At 41.2% G+C, this 18,941-nt stretch overlaps 1 protein-coding gene across 1 annotated transcript; it reads left to right on the top strand.

Moving 5' to 3' along the window:
• Nucleotides 1–104: 104 nt before the first annotated feature.
• LOC119918814 (xaa-Pro dipeptidase-like) lies at nt 105–14,234 on the top strand (the record flags this gene model as incomplete). The annotated part of the gene is given in 15 exon segments (XM_038739497.1): nt 105–287; nt 734–861; nt 1,637–1,700; nt 3,280–3,327; nt 3,577–3,613; nt 3,616–3,637; nt 4,722–4,766; nt 5,707–5,782; nt 6,565–6,611; nt 7,219–7,287; nt 9,759–9,836; nt 9,928–10,076; nt 11,450–11,634; nt 12,463–12,654; nt 13,721–14,234. Coding segments are annotated over 15 exon segments (1,467 nt in total), but the record flags the coding sequence as incomplete, so codon positions are not given.
• Between the last annotated feature and the right edge of the window lie 4,707 nt (nt 14,235–18,941).

Here is an 18,941-nt window from a genome sequence, read left to right as displayed (position 1 = left end):
TTTGACAAAGAAATCCTAATCCAGACCCAGGGTCCCGAGGGTCAGTCTCACCAATCACTACTCCACCCTGATCCACCCTATCTTCTGTCTCCCTGTCCTTTCAGACCTGTCTACTGGCTGGTAATGACACCCTGCGGGTGTCTGCAGCCCTGTTTGCAGAGAACCGTCGACGACTGTGCCAAGGGCTGAAAGCCAAAGATGGAGTGGTGCCACAGTCAGTGGTGGTGCTGCAGGGAGGAGAGCAGAAGCAGAGGTACTGCACGGACACAGACCTCCTTTTCAGGCAGGTAAGTAGTCTTGAGTTGACTCCAGGATTGTTACAAAACTGAGGCTGAGGTGGGGGCAAGGTTTGTATAATTCATCCATCTATGATCCTCAAGCATGTCCTGTGTCAGTGTCCTCTCAGTTTGTTGTGCCCGGTCGCTAAAGCGCCCAGAGGCATTTTATCAAGGTCCCACAAAAACCTCACCCAGCTTCTCTCAAAGTCAAGTCCAGTTCTGAGCTTCTCTGGCACTGTTAACCTCACTGTCAAAAATATGTAGGCAGCGACTCTGCAGAGAAATCACTCATGTCTAAGATCTGTTTTTCCAGACACTCCAGCATAAGCTTATGACACATTCAATGTTTTGTTTTGTTGTAATAATCTGACCAACATTGGCTAACTTCCTGCTTTCTTCTTCTGACTATTATAATCTCCCTCACTAATGCTCTGGATGATTCTTGAATTCTGCAGGAGTCTTTCTTCCACTGGGCTTTTGGAGTAACTGAGCCTGACTGTTATGGAGCCATTGATGTGGACTCTGGGAAATCCATCCTTTTTGTTCCCAAACTGCCTGAAAGCTATGCTACTTGGATGGGAGAGTGAGTCACACAATCTTCAAAGAGCTGTGTACATGGCCAACAATCATCACCAGCTGGTCCACAGCCTGAGCTGTAACCTGAAGAAAGGGCCGACAAAGTCATGCGCTACACAGTTCCATATTTTACATCCACTATAAACATGTTTTTATAGAAGTGTTTGAATTTAGTTTATTTATTGTAAATACCACCCAGAACCATTTAAGACTTAATTTGTCATCACCCAAACCAACTCAGACATGTTTGACTCTACTGCTACCAAAGCCAGTATTTCCAGTCCACACACACATGTAAGAAGAGTGCTAGTATTAGTTGTATTTATTTGCTTGTTTAGTTATTGCATCTTTTAGAAATTATTCACCCTCTTGCAAATGGTCAAAAAACACAACCTTGACAAAACAACTTTTCTTCTTACAGAAGAACATGACTATTTTACACATTTGTATTGAATTATGTGCGGATAGATTGTGGATTATAAGGAATGAAGCATACAGTGTTACAGACTCCAAACCAGACATCATGATCTGGAAATAAACTGCAGACTCTTGACCATGTCACATGTTCACTTTCCACTGATCTTCAAACTCCAAAACATGTTTGTCATCTGACTTGTGTCTAAAAATAACAAATTCCTTTTCTTGTTATTTGCACTTGAATGTGCCGAGTTTGTCATTAGTGTTGCTTTCTCCCTCTGATCTTCGTCCAGTTTTGCTAGTGTCTAACCCTGTTTTATGTTTTTAAGTTCTCATGTTTGTTGACTGTAATTTTCTGTTGACAGGATCTTTCCTAAAGAGCACTTCAAGGGGAAGTATGCTGTTGATGAGGTGCATTACACCTGTGATGTAAGTCTGTGTTGGTGCTGGTCTTAACTGTGTGTGTGTGTGTGTGTGTGTGTGTGTGTGTGCGTGTGTGAACTTTTTCTGTGCAGTAACTGAACCTTGATGTTCAGTCACGAGCTGTAAAGTTACAGCAAAGGACATCAGTTCTTCTGTAGACAGATTTTTAAAGGTGAAAGGACCAATATTAGGTTTGTACTAGGACCTCCTACAGTAGAGGGTGACGTTGCAGACATTTTTACATCTCCTCGGCCAAACATGTCAAGTAAAATTCAATTATGAAGCCTTTTCAGCCAAACATATTTGTCACAATATTCAAAGGGATATAGATAAAAATTAACTTGCATAGAACATCTTTGAGGCCTGTTGGTGGTTACGTGTGATTGGATGTTTGGGTCATGTGCACTCATTTGTGTGAGCAGATGATCAGGCCACCAGTCCACGATATCAGATATGGCTGTTGTCTGAGAAAATGTGGACAGTAGTTGGGCTCACACAAAGCACACACTAATAATTCATTTGGTAGAACAAGTCTCCCATGTGTGCGTACCTCTTACATAGATCAACCATCAAATTCTCTGAAGACTTTTCATTTGAATGTTAATTTAAATGTGTAACCAGCAGCTTCATTCTCTTCATTTTAACGGCCTAGTCTAAAACATACGTTCCTGTTCAGACTGTCTGTAATCGCTTATTTTAAGAGTTTGGGAAAACAGTCATGTGTATCGGTGTTGGCAGCCGATTCCCAGGGAACTATGTTGGAGGCTTGACAGCTTCTGTGCTATTTTGGAGGTGTGCGTGTTGACAAATCAAAATAATATAATCAGCTTATAATATAACAGCTTTCACTGGCCAACTACTCATTTAGAAGTTTGCATTTGAAATGATGACATTCATTTCTACATTTACACTGTGACCTTTTGATGACTCATCCTACTGATGATTTTTCTGGTATTTTTAAATCTCAGCATCTGCCTGAGGTGTTAGATTTCCTAATTAGTTACAGGTTAAGATTCAAATGATCACTTCCTTCAACATTCAGATCTTCCATGTAGCAATAGCAGCTCAACACTGCAGTATAATTTTAGAAAACATTAAATTATATAATGGTTGCCTCAGGATTTGTTTAACTAATACTGCCATTTAGTCAAAGAAATCAGTTGGTGGTGTTCAGCATTGAGCTGGAAATGTTGCCTGCAGAAGGACCTAAAACAGAACAATACTTATTTTTTTATAAATGCAGTAAATGTAACGTTATCATGTAACAAGCATGGGTTAGTTCAACGTCAGGCTGATAAAAATATTACTGTAATGTTGCACGGGAGTTTACCTGAGTTTCCAGCATGTTGTGTGAAGCTGTCTCCCTGTCTGTTCGCTGTCACACTGCTTGTTTTCCTGGGATTATTGTGCCAATTTGCACTTGAGGTATGTTGCTGAGTAGCAGAGATGCCACATAGCCACAACGGCGTCTGACACAGTGACCTTTATTCTGCAGCCGAGACCAGAAGTAAACTGGTGCTTGTTGAATCGTCTCCCCTACTGTGTGTCTCAGTCTTCTCATTGCTCTCTGTCTGCTTCCTTGCAGATAGTTGATGTCCTGTCCAACCTGGGACCAGCAGTGCTCCTAACACTGGTATGCTATTGGCTTCTCTGTTTAGCAGAGTGTAGTTAGAACTTTTAAAAACCTGATTAATATGTTGACCTGCTGCTAAAAAGTGCAGTGTGAGAATTAGTGCAAACTCCTTTTACTAGTTCTACATCCTCTACAGTCCATCTGTCATTAGAAAATAGGTGTCATTAATAAAATGGATATAAACCAACTGATTGTACTGTAGTGACATTGGAAAGCACTTTTTTGTGTTTGTGTTTTTCCTCCATGCAGCGAGGACAGAATACAGATAGCGGGAGCATCTGCCGCGAAGCTCCTTTGAAGGAATTAGTCGGTATGTTTAATTGGCATCACTTTGCATTAACATAATTATACTTTGTTTTGGGAGGTTTTTGTTTTCTCTGTTATAACCAAGGATACAACAGACTCATGCATACCAATTGTTGCTGATTAACTTAATTCTGAATATGATTTAATTAAGCAACAATCTTGCTTTTGCTTGTCAATTAATGGCAATCTTACTGTCTTAGCGCGTCTTTGTTCTTTTGTTTTTTTAACTGCATACATTACACCATTTTATCTATTCTACACTCTGACCCTAACTGGAACACTAAGTCTCATATACTTATTTCAAAGCTAATGTATCAATTTGCATCACATTGCATTTCAATAAGGAGAGTTCAGTTGGAAGTGTATAACAGTATTTATTGAAGAGAGGAAACATTTTTGGCCATTTGACTCCATCGATGAAGCATCTTTTAAGCGTAGGCACATATGCACATAGGAAGTAGGATAGGATCCTCCTGGAGCCTAAAGCTAGCAGGTGGTTAGAGGAAACTTTCAGTTGAACCTCGCTGGACATTCTGGAGGTCATGGTGGTGACGGCGAGCAGGTGTGTTGTGCAGTAGTACGCCTGAAAGACAGAATGACAGAATTGTAATGACACTTCAAGGACCACGGGCAGAAGGATCATTGGTCAGTATGTGGACTTCAGAAACACAATAGAACAGCAGGAAATAGACGTTCACCCATATGTAAATGTAAATGCTCCGTACTTGTATAGCGCCTTTCTAGTCTTTTCGACCACTCAAAGCGCTTTTACACTACATCTGCATTCACCAGTCACACACATTCATACACTGAGCCTAAGTGCTCAAACGGAAACTAACATTCACACTCACTCATACACTGGCGGAATAGCCGCCAGGGGCAAATCGGGGTTCAGTATCTTGCCCAAGGACACTTCGACACGCAACCAGGGGGAGCCAGGGATTGAACCGCCGACCTTCCGATTAACGGCCTCTACCTCCTGAGCCACAGCCGCCCCCATAGAGGAACAAAGGCAGAACACTGAACTTTCACCAAAGCTTCATTTATATTTATTATGCTTCTGTTTCTTGTTGTTCTTGTTTTATCAGCTTCCAAGTGAACAACACTCTTTTACACCCAGTCATTGTGGAATGGTAAGTCATTAAAATGTGATTTATAATATTATTCAGAGAGCCCACTTAAGATGAGAATAAAGAATGTATTGTAGTCTCTCAGTTTCATCAGTCAGATTTTGCTACCTTTAACTCACAAACCTTGGCACTTACAGCTGCCCAGTCATGTAATTGTGCAATCCTCCTATCTTTTCTTTGGCTTGTTTTTTCCCCTCTTAGAATTACAAGCCAGTCTGCACGGATTTAATGGACTTCGTGCTCGCATGGTTGTCCTTGGCATTAGAGTTTGCACCCCTGAGATGAATTGACATTTTCTGATATAAGGAGGAATGCTTTTCAGGCACACCTCCTGGGGAGAAAGACTTCGTTGAACCCCCCTGCCCCTTTTTTCGTTGTGGAGCTTGCATGGCTCCCTTTTAATGGGCCGTTTCTTTGTACTTTTATTACTGTTACTAATGGGTACCACTGTCTTATGATATTATTGTAGAAGTCCTTACTACTCTCCAGTATCTAGCCATCTAAGGTGCAGCTACCACTTTCTTAACACAAATGAATGAGAAATTGTAAGATCAGCAGGCAAACAGCTTCAGTTCTAACATAGTCTTAAAGCCTAGGTTTAAATCAAAGAATGTATTACATTTTATTATGGTCTGAAACACTTTCTGCAGAATATTTTGAGAAGGTTTCCCACTGGAATTTCAAGAAATTGCAGGTGTCATTTATATACAGTGTTCCTGAAAATGATGGAGGATCATCTGCCAGACATTTGGTCTCTGTTACTGCATTAGCAGTGTATATTTCAAAAATGTCTCTATTTGAGTCATCATAGTCCAGATACTGTATTCCTTCAGCTCAGTGTGATAGCTATATGAGTTCTGAATCCTGTTTGGCTGCATATTAATCATACTGTGCTGATATGGCAATGATCAGAATGAGAGCGCTGGTCTGTCTGTGTCTGCAGCCGTCTGATTAAGACTGATATGGAGCTGGAGGTCCTGCGCTACACCAACCGGATTTCCAGTGAAGCCCATAAAATGGTAAGATCTTTCTCTTCTAGACACATCATCTGCAAGGTTTCTCAAATATTAAGCACAAACAAGCATTAAACACCCAATGTATCGAAGTACCAAGCTGCATATTGACTTTAAAACTCGTCCAAAGGATTCAAGATGTCAGGATCCTCAAAGGCTGTAAACTGTTTAAATGCTTTCGATTTTAACTTCACCTCGTAGCTCGAAGGCCAGTTGTTAACAGAGATAGCCTTTGACCAATAAGCTGTAACATTAAAGCAATATCTTTACTTCAGCACCGGATATCGCTTTATCACCATGAATAACCTCTTCAGGGGTTGAGGAGCAGTTAACCTCTCAGTGTTATCTGTCCTCTGAAATCACTTACCATGAGCGGTCAATATTGTTTTCCTCCTGTTAGGCTTAGTTTAGGTAGATTTTTACCTTTGTGTCCCAATGAAACTACATGAAACTACCATGAGAGTTTACTGCTTTGTGCATGTGTTTGACATTGACATCCATTTCACAAGAGTCTGCAACGGTTTTATCCAGTAGGTTTTAAGTTGCTATTCACATATACTGTAAAACTTTGATTAATCAGTGAATTGACCCTGCCTATATTTGGGACAGGCGTCCATATGGGATAGGCCTTTAATTCCTTTTGCACAAAACTGAAATAGGCGTTCAATGGAGACCTGCGTTTATTTGTCAAAATATGTTCCCACACCAGGCCAGTAAAGGAGGTAGGCGGCTATTTGGGACTCGGCCATTTATTGACATTTTACGGTAATCACACTTTTTCTACGTAGGTCATGAAGCATGTGAAGCCTGGACAGAAGGAATATGAAATGGAGAGGTACGTGGAGCATTTTGTCAATGGACTGTCTTGTTTTTCATGCCTGAGATGTATAGGTCCGTGTTTGGTGAAAAGACATAGTACACGTAAAACAGCTGACTGACATATAAAGACATCTCGTTTATATCTACATGATATTTGTTATATTACTTTATAGCCGATGTAATGACACTGGTAAACCTGTCAGGTGGACATGGCCGTTTCAGCCTAGATCAATTTAGATTCAGAAGTTAGTTTTCATCACGTTGGAAATTGTGTCACAGTCAAACGAGTGTGAGTTTCTGATTCACCACAAAAAGCAAATGTCAGCCATATTTGGCTGCTTTTTTCTGTGTGTTTTTTTTAATAATTTGCTTATTTTCCTGTGCTATGTAATTAGAAATAGGAAGACTCTTCTCACACAGCATTGTGATGCTGTCAAGATCCATAGTGTTTGACATGCTTGACCGTGTGATGATTAAAGAATGAGTCCTGAATGAATTCTTAAAAGGCATGGAGTCAGGAAGAGGGCAGCGAGAGTCCTTCAGCTAATTAGAGTTTTCTGTGATCTTTGCTGTGTTGAAATCGTTTACATTCCTTTTTCTTACTGGGTTTTTTTCCTTTGCAGCCTGTTCCAGCACTACTGCTACAATAAAGGGGGCATGCGCCACACCTCCTACACCTGTATCTGTGGAACGTAAGGCTTTGTCAATGAATGTTCACCCATTTCATTTCCGACTGAAGCTGAAATTAGGCTTCTCCAAAGGTGCATGTAACGTGGTAGGTTGCAGAAGAGCTGATACGCACAACTTTCAAATCTCAACTATGTGTTGGGCGGACTGTGCGTCTAGCAAGCTGATATAACAAAGCATTAAAAAAATGGCATGCAAACGTGTACGCGTGACATCCGTGCACGTTCGCTTGAATCTAGACAAGCATAATTACAGTCTTACTCAGATACTTACCATAATTACTTCCTTAATTGATTAATTACACACCAGGTAAAATAAGGATGTTGTTATTAATGAAATAAAAGATTGTGTTGAGGTTAAAGTTGCCATTAGTTCATATATTTAGACCAAACACCATCAAATGCCATCTTCACATGTAGGACAGAGCATTACTAACTAAATATTATAAACACTTTACAGTATAATGCAGAACATCCTGTAAGTCTCTGTGGCACAGCGGAAGTTGAAGTCTGTAGCCTTTCAGCATCCCGATTGGCTTATTGGCCAAACCACCATCAAATTCCTCTTTGTTGCAGGGTAACTGTGATCATTATGGATGAGGAATTTCAAGACAACATTGTGCTAATCATGCACTGACCTTTTGTATTAAAGGCCATGTGTAATGATTAGCGGGTTTAGTGGTCAGTGGATGAAAGCTATATTCGTTTTCAAATTAAGAGCTTGAAAAAGCTAAAATTGTGAAACATTGGAACCCCTTTGACGATATTGAAATACATTATTTCATTCAAATATTTTACTTTATATAATTTATATTCAATGCAAATACCACCTTGTAGTTGTGTGTGTGTGCGTGCGTGTGTGTGAGCACAACCATGTAATGTGCAATGCAATTAATGACAGCTTATTAAATACTGTAAGTCAACACACCCTGCAGACTCTCAAACCAGTGTTAACTAAATAAAACTGTAACGTTACATGATCAACAATAAATATGTAACATATTTGCAGTCAACGGTAACAATTAACGTGATGTCAGCCAGCGGGACGTAAATGATTACGTTAATCGACCACCACAAGTTTAGATATTGAATGAAATCTGACATCATTAAGGCACTGATGCCATCTTGTGTTTTCGATGTGATTAATCCGTAAGGCTATAACAAGTGTGACACTATGAGCGAATCAGCAAGAAATCTAGTGTCAGCTATTTGGAGCAATGAAGAGATTACAAACACACCGGCAAATACATGTAAGAGCCAAAATACTGGGAATCATATCCAGTACCATTCGTCTGATGAAGTAATTAATAATCTTTCATCGTGGAAGACTGAATGCAGGAAACTTCCCAGGACAGTTCCTGTTTTTCAGGCAAACAGAAACAAGCCTTCAACACACACTGAACAGCTTAAGTTAGTTCAGATCCGAACTATTCTTTTGAACACCAAAGTCACACTAAAAGCTTTAAAAGCTTAAATCACACAATAACCTGGCAGCAGTAACATTAAAATGACTGTTTTTGACAGTGGAGTTTAGTGGCTTTGAAGTAAGCGATATATCAGCTATTTCTGGTTAAACACAGGATCTTAAACAACAAGTCAAATGCATTCAATTCTATTGTTACTGCCTGTGTCCTGAGCCCTTTTGGGTGGACAGACGAAGATTGTACATGGGTACTGTTGTTTGGGGCACCTGTGAGGTTAAAGGCGTATTTCTGTTTGCCTGATAAACTGGAACTGCCTGGCCTGGCAGCTGTCCTGCATTTGGTCTTCCACAATGAAAGAGAATAAATTTCTTAATCGGGAGAACAGTACTGGATATGGTTTCCGGTATTCTGGGTCGTACATGCATTCGCCATTGTATTATAATCTCTTAATTGCTCAGAATTGCTGACACTGTACACTTTCTTGCTGATTCGCTCACAGTGTCACACTATACACCAAAAACACAAGTTGGCGCCAATGTGTTAATGACGTCGGATTTCATTCCATATATTCAGACTTCACTTCATGTATTCAGACTTTCATTCAATATATTCAGACTTTCATTCAATATATTCAGACTTTCATTCCATATATTCAGACTTTCATTCCATATATTCAGACTTTCCATATATTCAGACTTCATTCAGTATATTCAGACTTTCATTCAGTATATTCCGACTTTCATTCAGTATATTCCGACTTTCATTCATATATTCCGACTTTCATTCAATATATTCCGACTTTCATTCAGTATATTCCGACTTTCATTCAGTATATTCCGACTTTCATTCAGTATATTCCGACTTTCATTCAGTATATTCCGACTTTCATTCAATATATTCAGACTTTCATTCAATATATTCAGACTTCCATTCCACATATTCAAGGTTCACTCCATATAATAAGATGGACAAACTATATATGTATGTAACAATCTTTTTTCAATTCAATACAATCTCGTTTTTCAATTCACATATTGTGTTATTGTTTAACAGGGGCAATAACTCATCCATTCTCCACTATGGTCACGCTGGGGCTCCGAATGACAAGACAATAACAGAGGGAGACATGTGGTAAGTAGCTTTCAGCAGTTTTTAACTATCTGATCAAAACACTTTGGAAATAAATTTGACTGTATCAGTTTGGATGTTTTGTCCCATGCAGTCTGTTTGACATGGGTGGAGAGTACTACTGCTACTCCTCTGACATCACCTGCTCCTTCCCAGCCAACGGCAAGTTCACTCCAGATCAGAGGGCCATCTATGAAGCTGTCCTCAAATCCTCCAGAACTGTCATGGCTGCCATCAAACCAGGTTATTGTCTTTTGAGTTTAACTATTGAGTACCCTTTACTGACCGACAAAAAGTACTTAAATATTTTATCTTCTTCTGTTGTTGTTGGGGGGTAGGACAGACGAACAAAACAATCTCATCACTACAAACTACGCTGCCTATCTACCACCCCACCTTGTTCTCATGATGTGTTGTCGCAAGATTTCGAGACAAACTGTAACCATAGTCATTTACTCTCACTCCTGCCTGCATGTGCACTGTGCGAGAGGAGAGGGAGAACCGCATATGGCGCTTTTGTTTTCTTGACTCGACTCGGTTTGGCCGTCCTCTGTTTTCTATTGCAGATAGTACCCAGAGATAGCACCCCTCAATGTAGCTGGTCGTCATAGCGACGGCACACACAACTGCGTGACGTAATGTTCAATGCGACACACACACCAGCGATCCACACAGCTTTCTCTTGATTTAAGTTAAAACGTTTCAACAGACAAATAAGCGGTATGAAAACCTTCCAGCTGTTTTTTCCTCTGCCGTTGTTGCTGCAGCGGTCTGTGTGACCGTGGGAGCAGAGGGCTCTGTGAGCGGGCGGCTGGCCGACCTCGACAGCTCCTCCCACGGGTTGCCGCAGGCTGTCAATATTCGAAATGTACACAGTTGATTTCTCACCTCAAAACTTCTCAGAAGTGGATTTAGTGATGAAATTACTGCTGGCCTCTGTCTGGGGCGCGCAATGATGACACAGTGAATAGTGACGATTCTCTCTGACCAATCAGCAGTCTGCTGTGTTTTCACGTCACATTTTAGTATCGCCTCAGCTCGCTTGGAACCTCAATGGAGGTGATACGAAAAAAAGTACCTGGAAGCAGGTACAGGTACAACTTTTCCACAATGGAAAACCAAACAAAGGCGAGGTGAGTCGAGCTGGTACTGTGCAGTGTAAAAGGGGCTTTACTGAGATTACTCTGAGCAGCATGAAGGGGACAAAATTTGACTAATATAACAGACTTTTGTATACTTCTCACTTCCCCACCTTATGGTCTGAATAACGCACTAGATTTGTTGCTAGTTGCTTTTTAGAAATAAAGTCACTGAGGGCCTAAAAGGTAGGCAGCGGACCAAACCACTGTGACACATTTTGGGGGGCATCTTTCAAAATGTATAAATGCATTGGACTTGAGAGTTGTTAACCATGGTGTAAATAAATTGACTAGATACCGACGGACAACAGCGGTTATATTTAGGGAAAATTCATGAGTTGCTGGATATTGGTAGGGAAGTGTCTGCGCCTATTCTATGCCCTAGCTTGTAAATATATTATAGAAACACATACTTCAATGTAAAGTTCAAGACAAAAAACCTTTTGTTCTTTATAAACCATGCTGTTTGTGTTGAAGGTGTAAAGTGGACTGACATGCACCGCCTGGCTGACCGGGTTCACCTGGAGGAGTTGGTGAAGATTTCCATCCTGAATGGCAGCGTGGAGGACATGTTGAAGGTCCACCTGGGCTCCGTCTTCATGCCCCACGGCCTGGGACACCTGCTGGGCATCGACGTTCACGATGTGGGAGGATACCCTGAAGTGAGAACAGAACTTAAATTTGACCACATCACAACCAACCAGTAGGTAGTGTTGTATCGGTCAAAGTTCAAAGACAGAGGAAGAAGAAGAAGAAAACACAACCCTGTTCCTCCAATATTCATGTGTCATCAATAATAGAGAGAAGTGCAGAAGTGAGAGCTGAGCAAAAAGAGAATCAAAGTTCAGGATGAGTGCAGTAGAGAGAGGAAGGTGAAATGTTGTCTCAACACAGATGGTTTCAGGTTGTGGTGGAGCAGTTTGTACAGTTATGCTCTTCTGACAACTAAATACAGAAGACAGTTTACCCACAGTAGCTCCAGGGGAACTGCTGAGTCTTCACCAGCAGAAGGTGTAAGTGTGTGAATACACTGTTAAGCAAAGCTTCCTGGATATGAATACAGGGCTCAGTCAGTCTTTGGATACATGCCAAACGATGCTGTTGGCTAGTTTCAGTAACTACAGAAGATGGCTTAATGTAGTGACCACTTGCCAGATCTCTAATCACACTCTGAACCAATCTTCTTATGTGGGTGGAAACATTTTGAGCACTGGACTTAAAGATTCAGCTGAAACCCAGCCAAAGTAAATTCTTTGTTTTATGCTGCCAGAGAAAAATGAATTATATTTAACACTTGAAAAATGCATTAAATCTAATCTAATTAGGGTTTACTGTAGCGATGCCTCCATTTAGTCTGGGCTACAGTTATCCTACTACTATATTTTCATCCAAAATAAAAAGAAATACTAGTTCAGTGCTATTTTCAAAAAATGTTAGCACAAAGTTAGTATTTTTTTAAGCTGTGGTTTTAACAAACTACTGTTGTCCAGGGGGTGGAGCGTGTTGATGAGCCTGGACTGAAGAGTCTTCGAATGGGCCGCCTGGTGCAGGAGAGGATGGTCCTCACCGTGGAGCCCGGCATATATTTCATCAACCACCTGCTGGACCAGGCCCTGGCCAACCCCGCCCAGAGCTGTTTCATCAACAACCAAGTGCTGGCTCGCTTCCGCGGCTTTGGAGGGGTCAGTCTACAGTTTTATTTGGTTATGTTTGTTGAATTGAGATTCTCAGGAGCTGTAATAGAAATGAATCTAATTTTCCACAGGATTAAGAAAACTTTTCTTTTCATAGTTTTTGAATATAGTTTCATAAATGTGCTACTGTGGTGCTAAAAGTAATGTCACTTAATGCAATGTCAAATAATCCAACAATGTGAATATAACAGATTATATAATGAAATTGAGCTTTGTAACTCCTTTCTGCTACATAGCAGACAATATACATTAGTACAGAAGCAATCATAAAAATGGTAAACAGAAATAAACAATATTCAGTGATCAATGGAGCAGTGAGAATGAATTAGAGTTTAAGAGTCTGATAGCTTGGGGGGCAAAAGCTGCTCTGCAGTCTGGAGGTGTGGCAGCAGAAACTTCTATAGCTCTTCCCAGAAGGCAGCAGGGTGAACACGCTGTGGCTGGGTGGGTACTGTCCTTTAGTATCATTTGGGCTCTGCGTAGGCACCTCACCGATATCACTGATGCTCAGGAGATGGGTACCAACGATCTTCTGAGCAGTTTTAATCACCCATTGCAGAGCCTTCTGGTCTTGGGCCGTGCACATCCCATGCCAGTTTTCCAGTCAGGATGCTCCTCTGTAAAAACGGACAAGAATTGGCATGGGAATTTGGCCTTTTTGAAGATTTTTATGTCGGAGTCAAAATGGTGATCAATCTTATTTAATGAAAATCCATGCAATCTTAAATCACCAACTTCATTGCTGATCATTTTAACATTCACTTTTAGTTTAGATAAAATGGAAATAAACCGGTGCCGCTGTCTAACCACTCATATATCTTTCCCTGTTGGACTTTCTGTGTCTGATCATTAGGTTGACGATTTACCATAAATTATGATAAGAATCAATATTATGAAATTACACAAAAATAGTAAGTATTGTGGTACATTCACACTTGACTAAATGGTCTTTAAAACTTTGTGAATGTACATTTTTCAGTGACTGAGGTTTGCCTTTGAAAGTCTCCGGCTTTGATTGTTCTGTGTTTGACTGACTGCTGTCACTACTGTGCAGGTTCGCATTGAAGATGACATTGCAGTGACAGCGGATGGTGTAGAGCTGCTGACCTGCGTCCCACGCACCGTGGAGGAGATTGAGGCTTTCATGGCAGACTCTGCAAAACCCTTCAGCCCTGTTGACAGCAGTGGGAAATTCTGAGTAGCGTCTCACAGTAAAGTCTGAGCTATACGCTGCCATGACATTAATTACTGCAGATAAACAACAAAGGCTATTCTTCAGTAAAACTGATGTTATTACTCGCATATCTCACTTATACAACAGACACATAATCAGTTTTATTGATTATAAGCAGTAGAATTAATGCATGACAAGCAAAGAATAATTTTTTAAAAGCTTTCATAATGAATGTCACTTGAAGGGACAAACTGTACCTTAATACATTAAAAATATTAATTTCTTTGCCTTCTGGGGGAAAGAAATTTAATTTTTAAAAAGCAATTCTTATTCTTATATGTTCCTCTTTGTAAACAGTGATTCACAAAAAATGTGGTTAAATAAAATTTAATATGCGTTTTATTTGCAACTGTGTGCAGTACATTTATTTGTTGGTATTTTGTATGAGTCTTCTTTCATACAAATAGTAGCAAGCATTGGACCACAGATGTACTATGAACCACACTAACCAGAGAAGTCTCCTTGCCCCGACAGGAGAAAACTCCCTGACTACAGCATGTTTGTTGTAAGTCTTTAACGTGCGAGTTCTGCGTGACTTCGGTTAACATGTAGGATTTTTAAATTTTTTAATTACACTAACATTTCATATCACCATTCACAGGTTAACAACGTAGCCCAAATGTTAAATGCAGCGGTTGGGGACTGTTTTGATGATGTAGCTGTCCTAATTTTGCCATTCTGGAAAGACCAGCAAGACCAACGGCAGCAAATTTCGTGTGTTATAATAATAATAATAATCCTTATTTGTAGAGCACTTTTCAAAAACAAGTTACAAAGTGCTTTAACAAGTGTAAAGAATAATACAAAAAAAAGATAAGAGCATGAAAATTTAATATAAAATTAGTAAAATACAATAAAATAAAAGGGATAAAATAAAGTCAAATAAGATCGGGAAAAGCTCTCCTATAAAAGTATGTTTTAAGAAGGGACTTAAAAGAGTTCACTGACTCAGCCGACCTGATTTCCTTGGGCAGGCTGTTCCAGAGCCTCGGGGCCCTGACAGCAAACGCTCTGTCCCTTTAGTTTTCAGTCGAGACTCTGGAACAGACAACAGACCTCTGCCCGAGGATCTCAAGGTACGTGCTGGTGCGTATGGGACTAAAAGGTCAGAAATATAACAAGGCGAGAGGCCATGAAGAGCTTTAAAAGTGATCAATAGAATTTTAAAGTCAATTCTAAAACATACTGGGAGCCAGTGTAATGAAGCTAAAATAGGAGTAATGTGGTCATATTTCTTTGTTCTGGTTAAAAGCCTGGCAGCTGAGTTCTGGACAGTCTGGAGTCGATCAATAGATTTTTGGGTTAAACAGGTGAAAAGGCTGTTGCAATAATCCAGGCGTGATGAGATGAAGGCGTGTAAAATGGTCTCGGTGTCCTTAAAAGTTAACATAGATCGAATTTTAGCTATATTTCTAAGTTGATAAAAACATGATTGAACAAGCTTTGTGGTGTGCTGCTCGAAATTTAAATTACTATCAAACCAAACACCAAGGTTCTTTGCCACAGGCTTAATGTGATTTACTAGGGAACCAGCAGATGGCAGTATTTGATTTGCCATCTGCTGGGACCCGATGACCAGGATTTCTGTTTTGTCTGAGTTCAGCTGGAGGAAATTATTTGACATCCATTTTTTAACTTCACAAAGGCAGTTGTTAAGTGAACTCAGCATTCCAGGGTCTGTGGATCTGACGGGCAAGTATATTTGTGTGTCATCAGCATAAATATGAAAAGAAATGCCATGTTTATGGATAATATGTCCAAGGGGAAGCAGATACAAGGAAAACAAAATGGGTCCTAAGACCGACCCCTGAGGCACACCATATTTAACTGGACAGAATGAGAGACATAGTTGTTTACAGACACGCAAAACTTCCTATTTGACAGGTAGGATGAAAACCATTCTAGAGCAGTACCAGAGATCCCCACCCAGTGCCTCAGTCTGTCTAACATGATGTTGTGATCAATGGTGTCAAAAGCAGCGCTAAGGTCCAGGAGTACAAGGACTGAGCACATACCTTCATCAGCAGACATTAAAAGGTCATTGGTGACTTTAAGCAGGGCAGTCTCAGTGCTGTGGTACTTCCTAAAACCAGACTGAAACTTTTCAAATATTTTGTTATTTTCCAGCACAGTGAGCAGCTGTTTGGACACAATTCTTTCTAGAATCTTTGCAATAAAAGGCAGTTTTGAAATTGGTCTAAAATTTTGTGGGAGGGAGGGATCTAAACCAGGTTTCTTTAAAAGTGGGTTCACGCAAGCCGTTTTAAAATAATCAGGGACACAACCAGTAGATAGGGAGCTGTTGAAAACAGAGATCAAATGGGGCCCAACAGAATCTATTACTTTAGTAAAAATTTTGTAGGTATTATATCAAGTGGGCTGGAGGACACTCTCATTTGTGATATTGTTTTTAAAAGCTCAGACAAGTCGATGGGATAAAACTGGTTAAAACTCTGTTGTTGCTGGTGAGGAACCTCTGAGTAAGAGGCCACGGGGGTAATAGAGGCTCTGATTGACACCACCTTATTGGTAAAATAAGATAAAAACAATTCACAGTCATCATTACTTCCAGCTGAGGCACAAGGAGGGGTTGGGTTTACCAGCTGATCCACAGTCTTAAACAGAAACCTGGGATTGTGTTTATGTGTAGTAATGAGTTCAGAAAAATAGTGTGTTCTCGCATCCTTAACCATTTATTGTAGTTAATTAATAAATCCTTCAGACTGAGGTAATGGACTTGGAGACTGGATTTTTTCCATCTGCGCTCTGCTTTCCTGCATTCCCTTTTTAGGCTGCGAATGCTGTCATTTATCCAGGGTTGTTTACTAGCTTTAGACGTAGGCCTAACCTTTAGAGGAGCAGTAATATTTAGTGACGACAAGCAGATATGATTGAAGTGATCAACCAGATTGTTGGTGTTGGAATCAGACAGGTGTTGGCTTTGGCTCTGAAAGACTGCGCAAAACTTTGAAACACTTTGTTCATTAAAGATGCGACAACACACGGAGCTTGGTGAGGCGGCGTGAGTAACAGGCGAATCGCAGCTAAAAACAATACATCTGTGGTCAGATATGGTCATGTCCACTAATTCCACAGAGGAAATGCTGACACCCAGGGTAAAAACCAAGTCCAGTGTATGACCACGGTTATGTGTTTGCCCTTTGACATGTTGTTTGAAGTTAAAAGAAGTGGCCATATTTAAAAAGTCAGTTGCATTAACATTGGTGGGGTCATCAACATGAATATTAAAATCGCCACAAAGAACAATTCTGTCATAATTTAAAACCAGAGTAGATAAAAATTCAGGAAGTTCTGATAAAAATCCTCCAGGCGGTTTTGGGGGGCGATAAATTATAACAAATATGATAGGTTGCAGCCCTCCAAGTTTAAGAGTGAGAACTTCAAAGGAGCTAAATTCATCACAGCGTACTTGATGACATTTAAAATTTTTCCTATACACGCTCACTAGCCCACCACCACGACCACTGACCCTCGGTTGACTAAAGCAATCATATTGAGGCGGACACAGTTCAGCTAGCTGGCTATAGTCATTCATTTGCAACCAGGATTCAGTTAAAAACATAAAATCTAGATTTGCAGACAAGATAAAATCATTTAAGATAAAAGTCTTACTTGAAAGTGATCTCACATTGAAGAGAGCCATTTTAAATGAGTTTGTTCTGGGTGCTGGAGTTGGTGCAGTTGTCCTAATCCTTAAGAGATTACTATATTTCTGTGTGGGATGTGCACATTTCGGTTTACTGGTCTATGCGTGATGATGACAGGAATAGAAGTCTGTGGAACAGCGCTGGTAGCAGACGGCTTTACATGCCAGCAGGTGGAGACAGTTGTTTGTGGCAGTGAGGCAGAGATCTGTTCAGTGACGGTGGTGTGTCCAGGTGTGCTGCATGAATGATGAGTCATTCACGTAAGTCATGTGTGGACCGCACCACATGCTGTATGTGCGCAGCTAACATTTCTGAGCCCCGTTTGTTTGGGTGAAGTCCGTCTGTCTTAAAAAGAGACATTCTTTGCCAGAAAATATTAAAATTATCCACATAAAACACACGGTGAGCCCTGCAGGCGGACTGGAGCCAGTCGTGGAGGCCAAGGAGTCTACTGAAGCGGCCAGCACCGCGACCGACTGTGGGAATGGGACCAGAGATAAAAACGGACTTTCCGCACTGCTTTAAAAAGTTAAGAAGACGGTTAAAATCTAATTTTGTCAGCTCAGACTGCCGAAGAGCTGTGTCATTTGTTCCGACATGGACTATCACTCTTGTGATGGAGGACGGGAGCGATGGCATCAGGTCCTGGAGTTTTTTTTAAATGTCAGCCGTGGTGGCACCGGGGAAGCAGCGAGTGGTAGCGTTAAAGAAACGGAGGTTTCTGGTTATGGAGTCACCAATTATTAGTGTGGTTGGGGAGAAAAGAGGACGAGGAGATGCTGGTTGTGGGGTTCCAGAGCAGGACTGAGCAGAATTTGCTTCAACACTGCGTGCGGACTGAGGATGGAGTGTGTGAGCTGTTGAGTGTTGTGTTGGAGTAGCAGTAACAGACCTGACAGAAGGGCTACCTGACGGTGCATGGTGGAGACGGCCTCCGGACCGTCTGAGCACAGCCTCCTTCAGGATCCTACGTCGGGAAGCGGAGGTTTTTGACCGGGATGACGGCCGCCGATCAAGTCCGGCGGCAGACCGGCGGCCCAGTGCAGGAGATGTAGCCGGTGGAGGAGATGCAACAGTGTCGGCAGGCACTGTGCGCCGAAAAGATCCGTATCAGGGAGACTCGAAGCCGCAGATGAATCCGCTGGATGGACCGGAGTGTCGTTAGACAAGGCTGCGTAGCGGTTGGAGAGGCCGATGTCCGGAGGAGAGGCAGCCCCATCCGAGCCTCTCTTGCAGCCACGGACCACCACTTCAGCCCAGGTTGACTGATGCTTCGGAGTCGAGCAGGAGAAAAGCCTCGGAAGGCTAGAGGGGTCCCAAAACACGGTGTCCTAGATGTTAGCGGTTGCGCTAAGAGAAACAATCTGTTTGGC

The sequence above is a fragment of the Micropterus salmoides genome, unplaced genomic scaffold, assembly GCF_014851395.1.
Source record: "Micropterus salmoides isolate LMB-PRFRI ecotype aquatic unplaced genomic scaffold, ASM1485139v1 Ms_hic_scaffold_2434, whole genome shotgun sequence".
Classification (NCBI taxonomy): Eukaryota; Metazoa; Chordata; class Actinopteri; order Centrarchiformes; family Centrarchidae; genus Micropterus; species Micropterus salmoides.
This window is presented reverse-complemented; position numbering and strand designations above follow the sequence as displayed.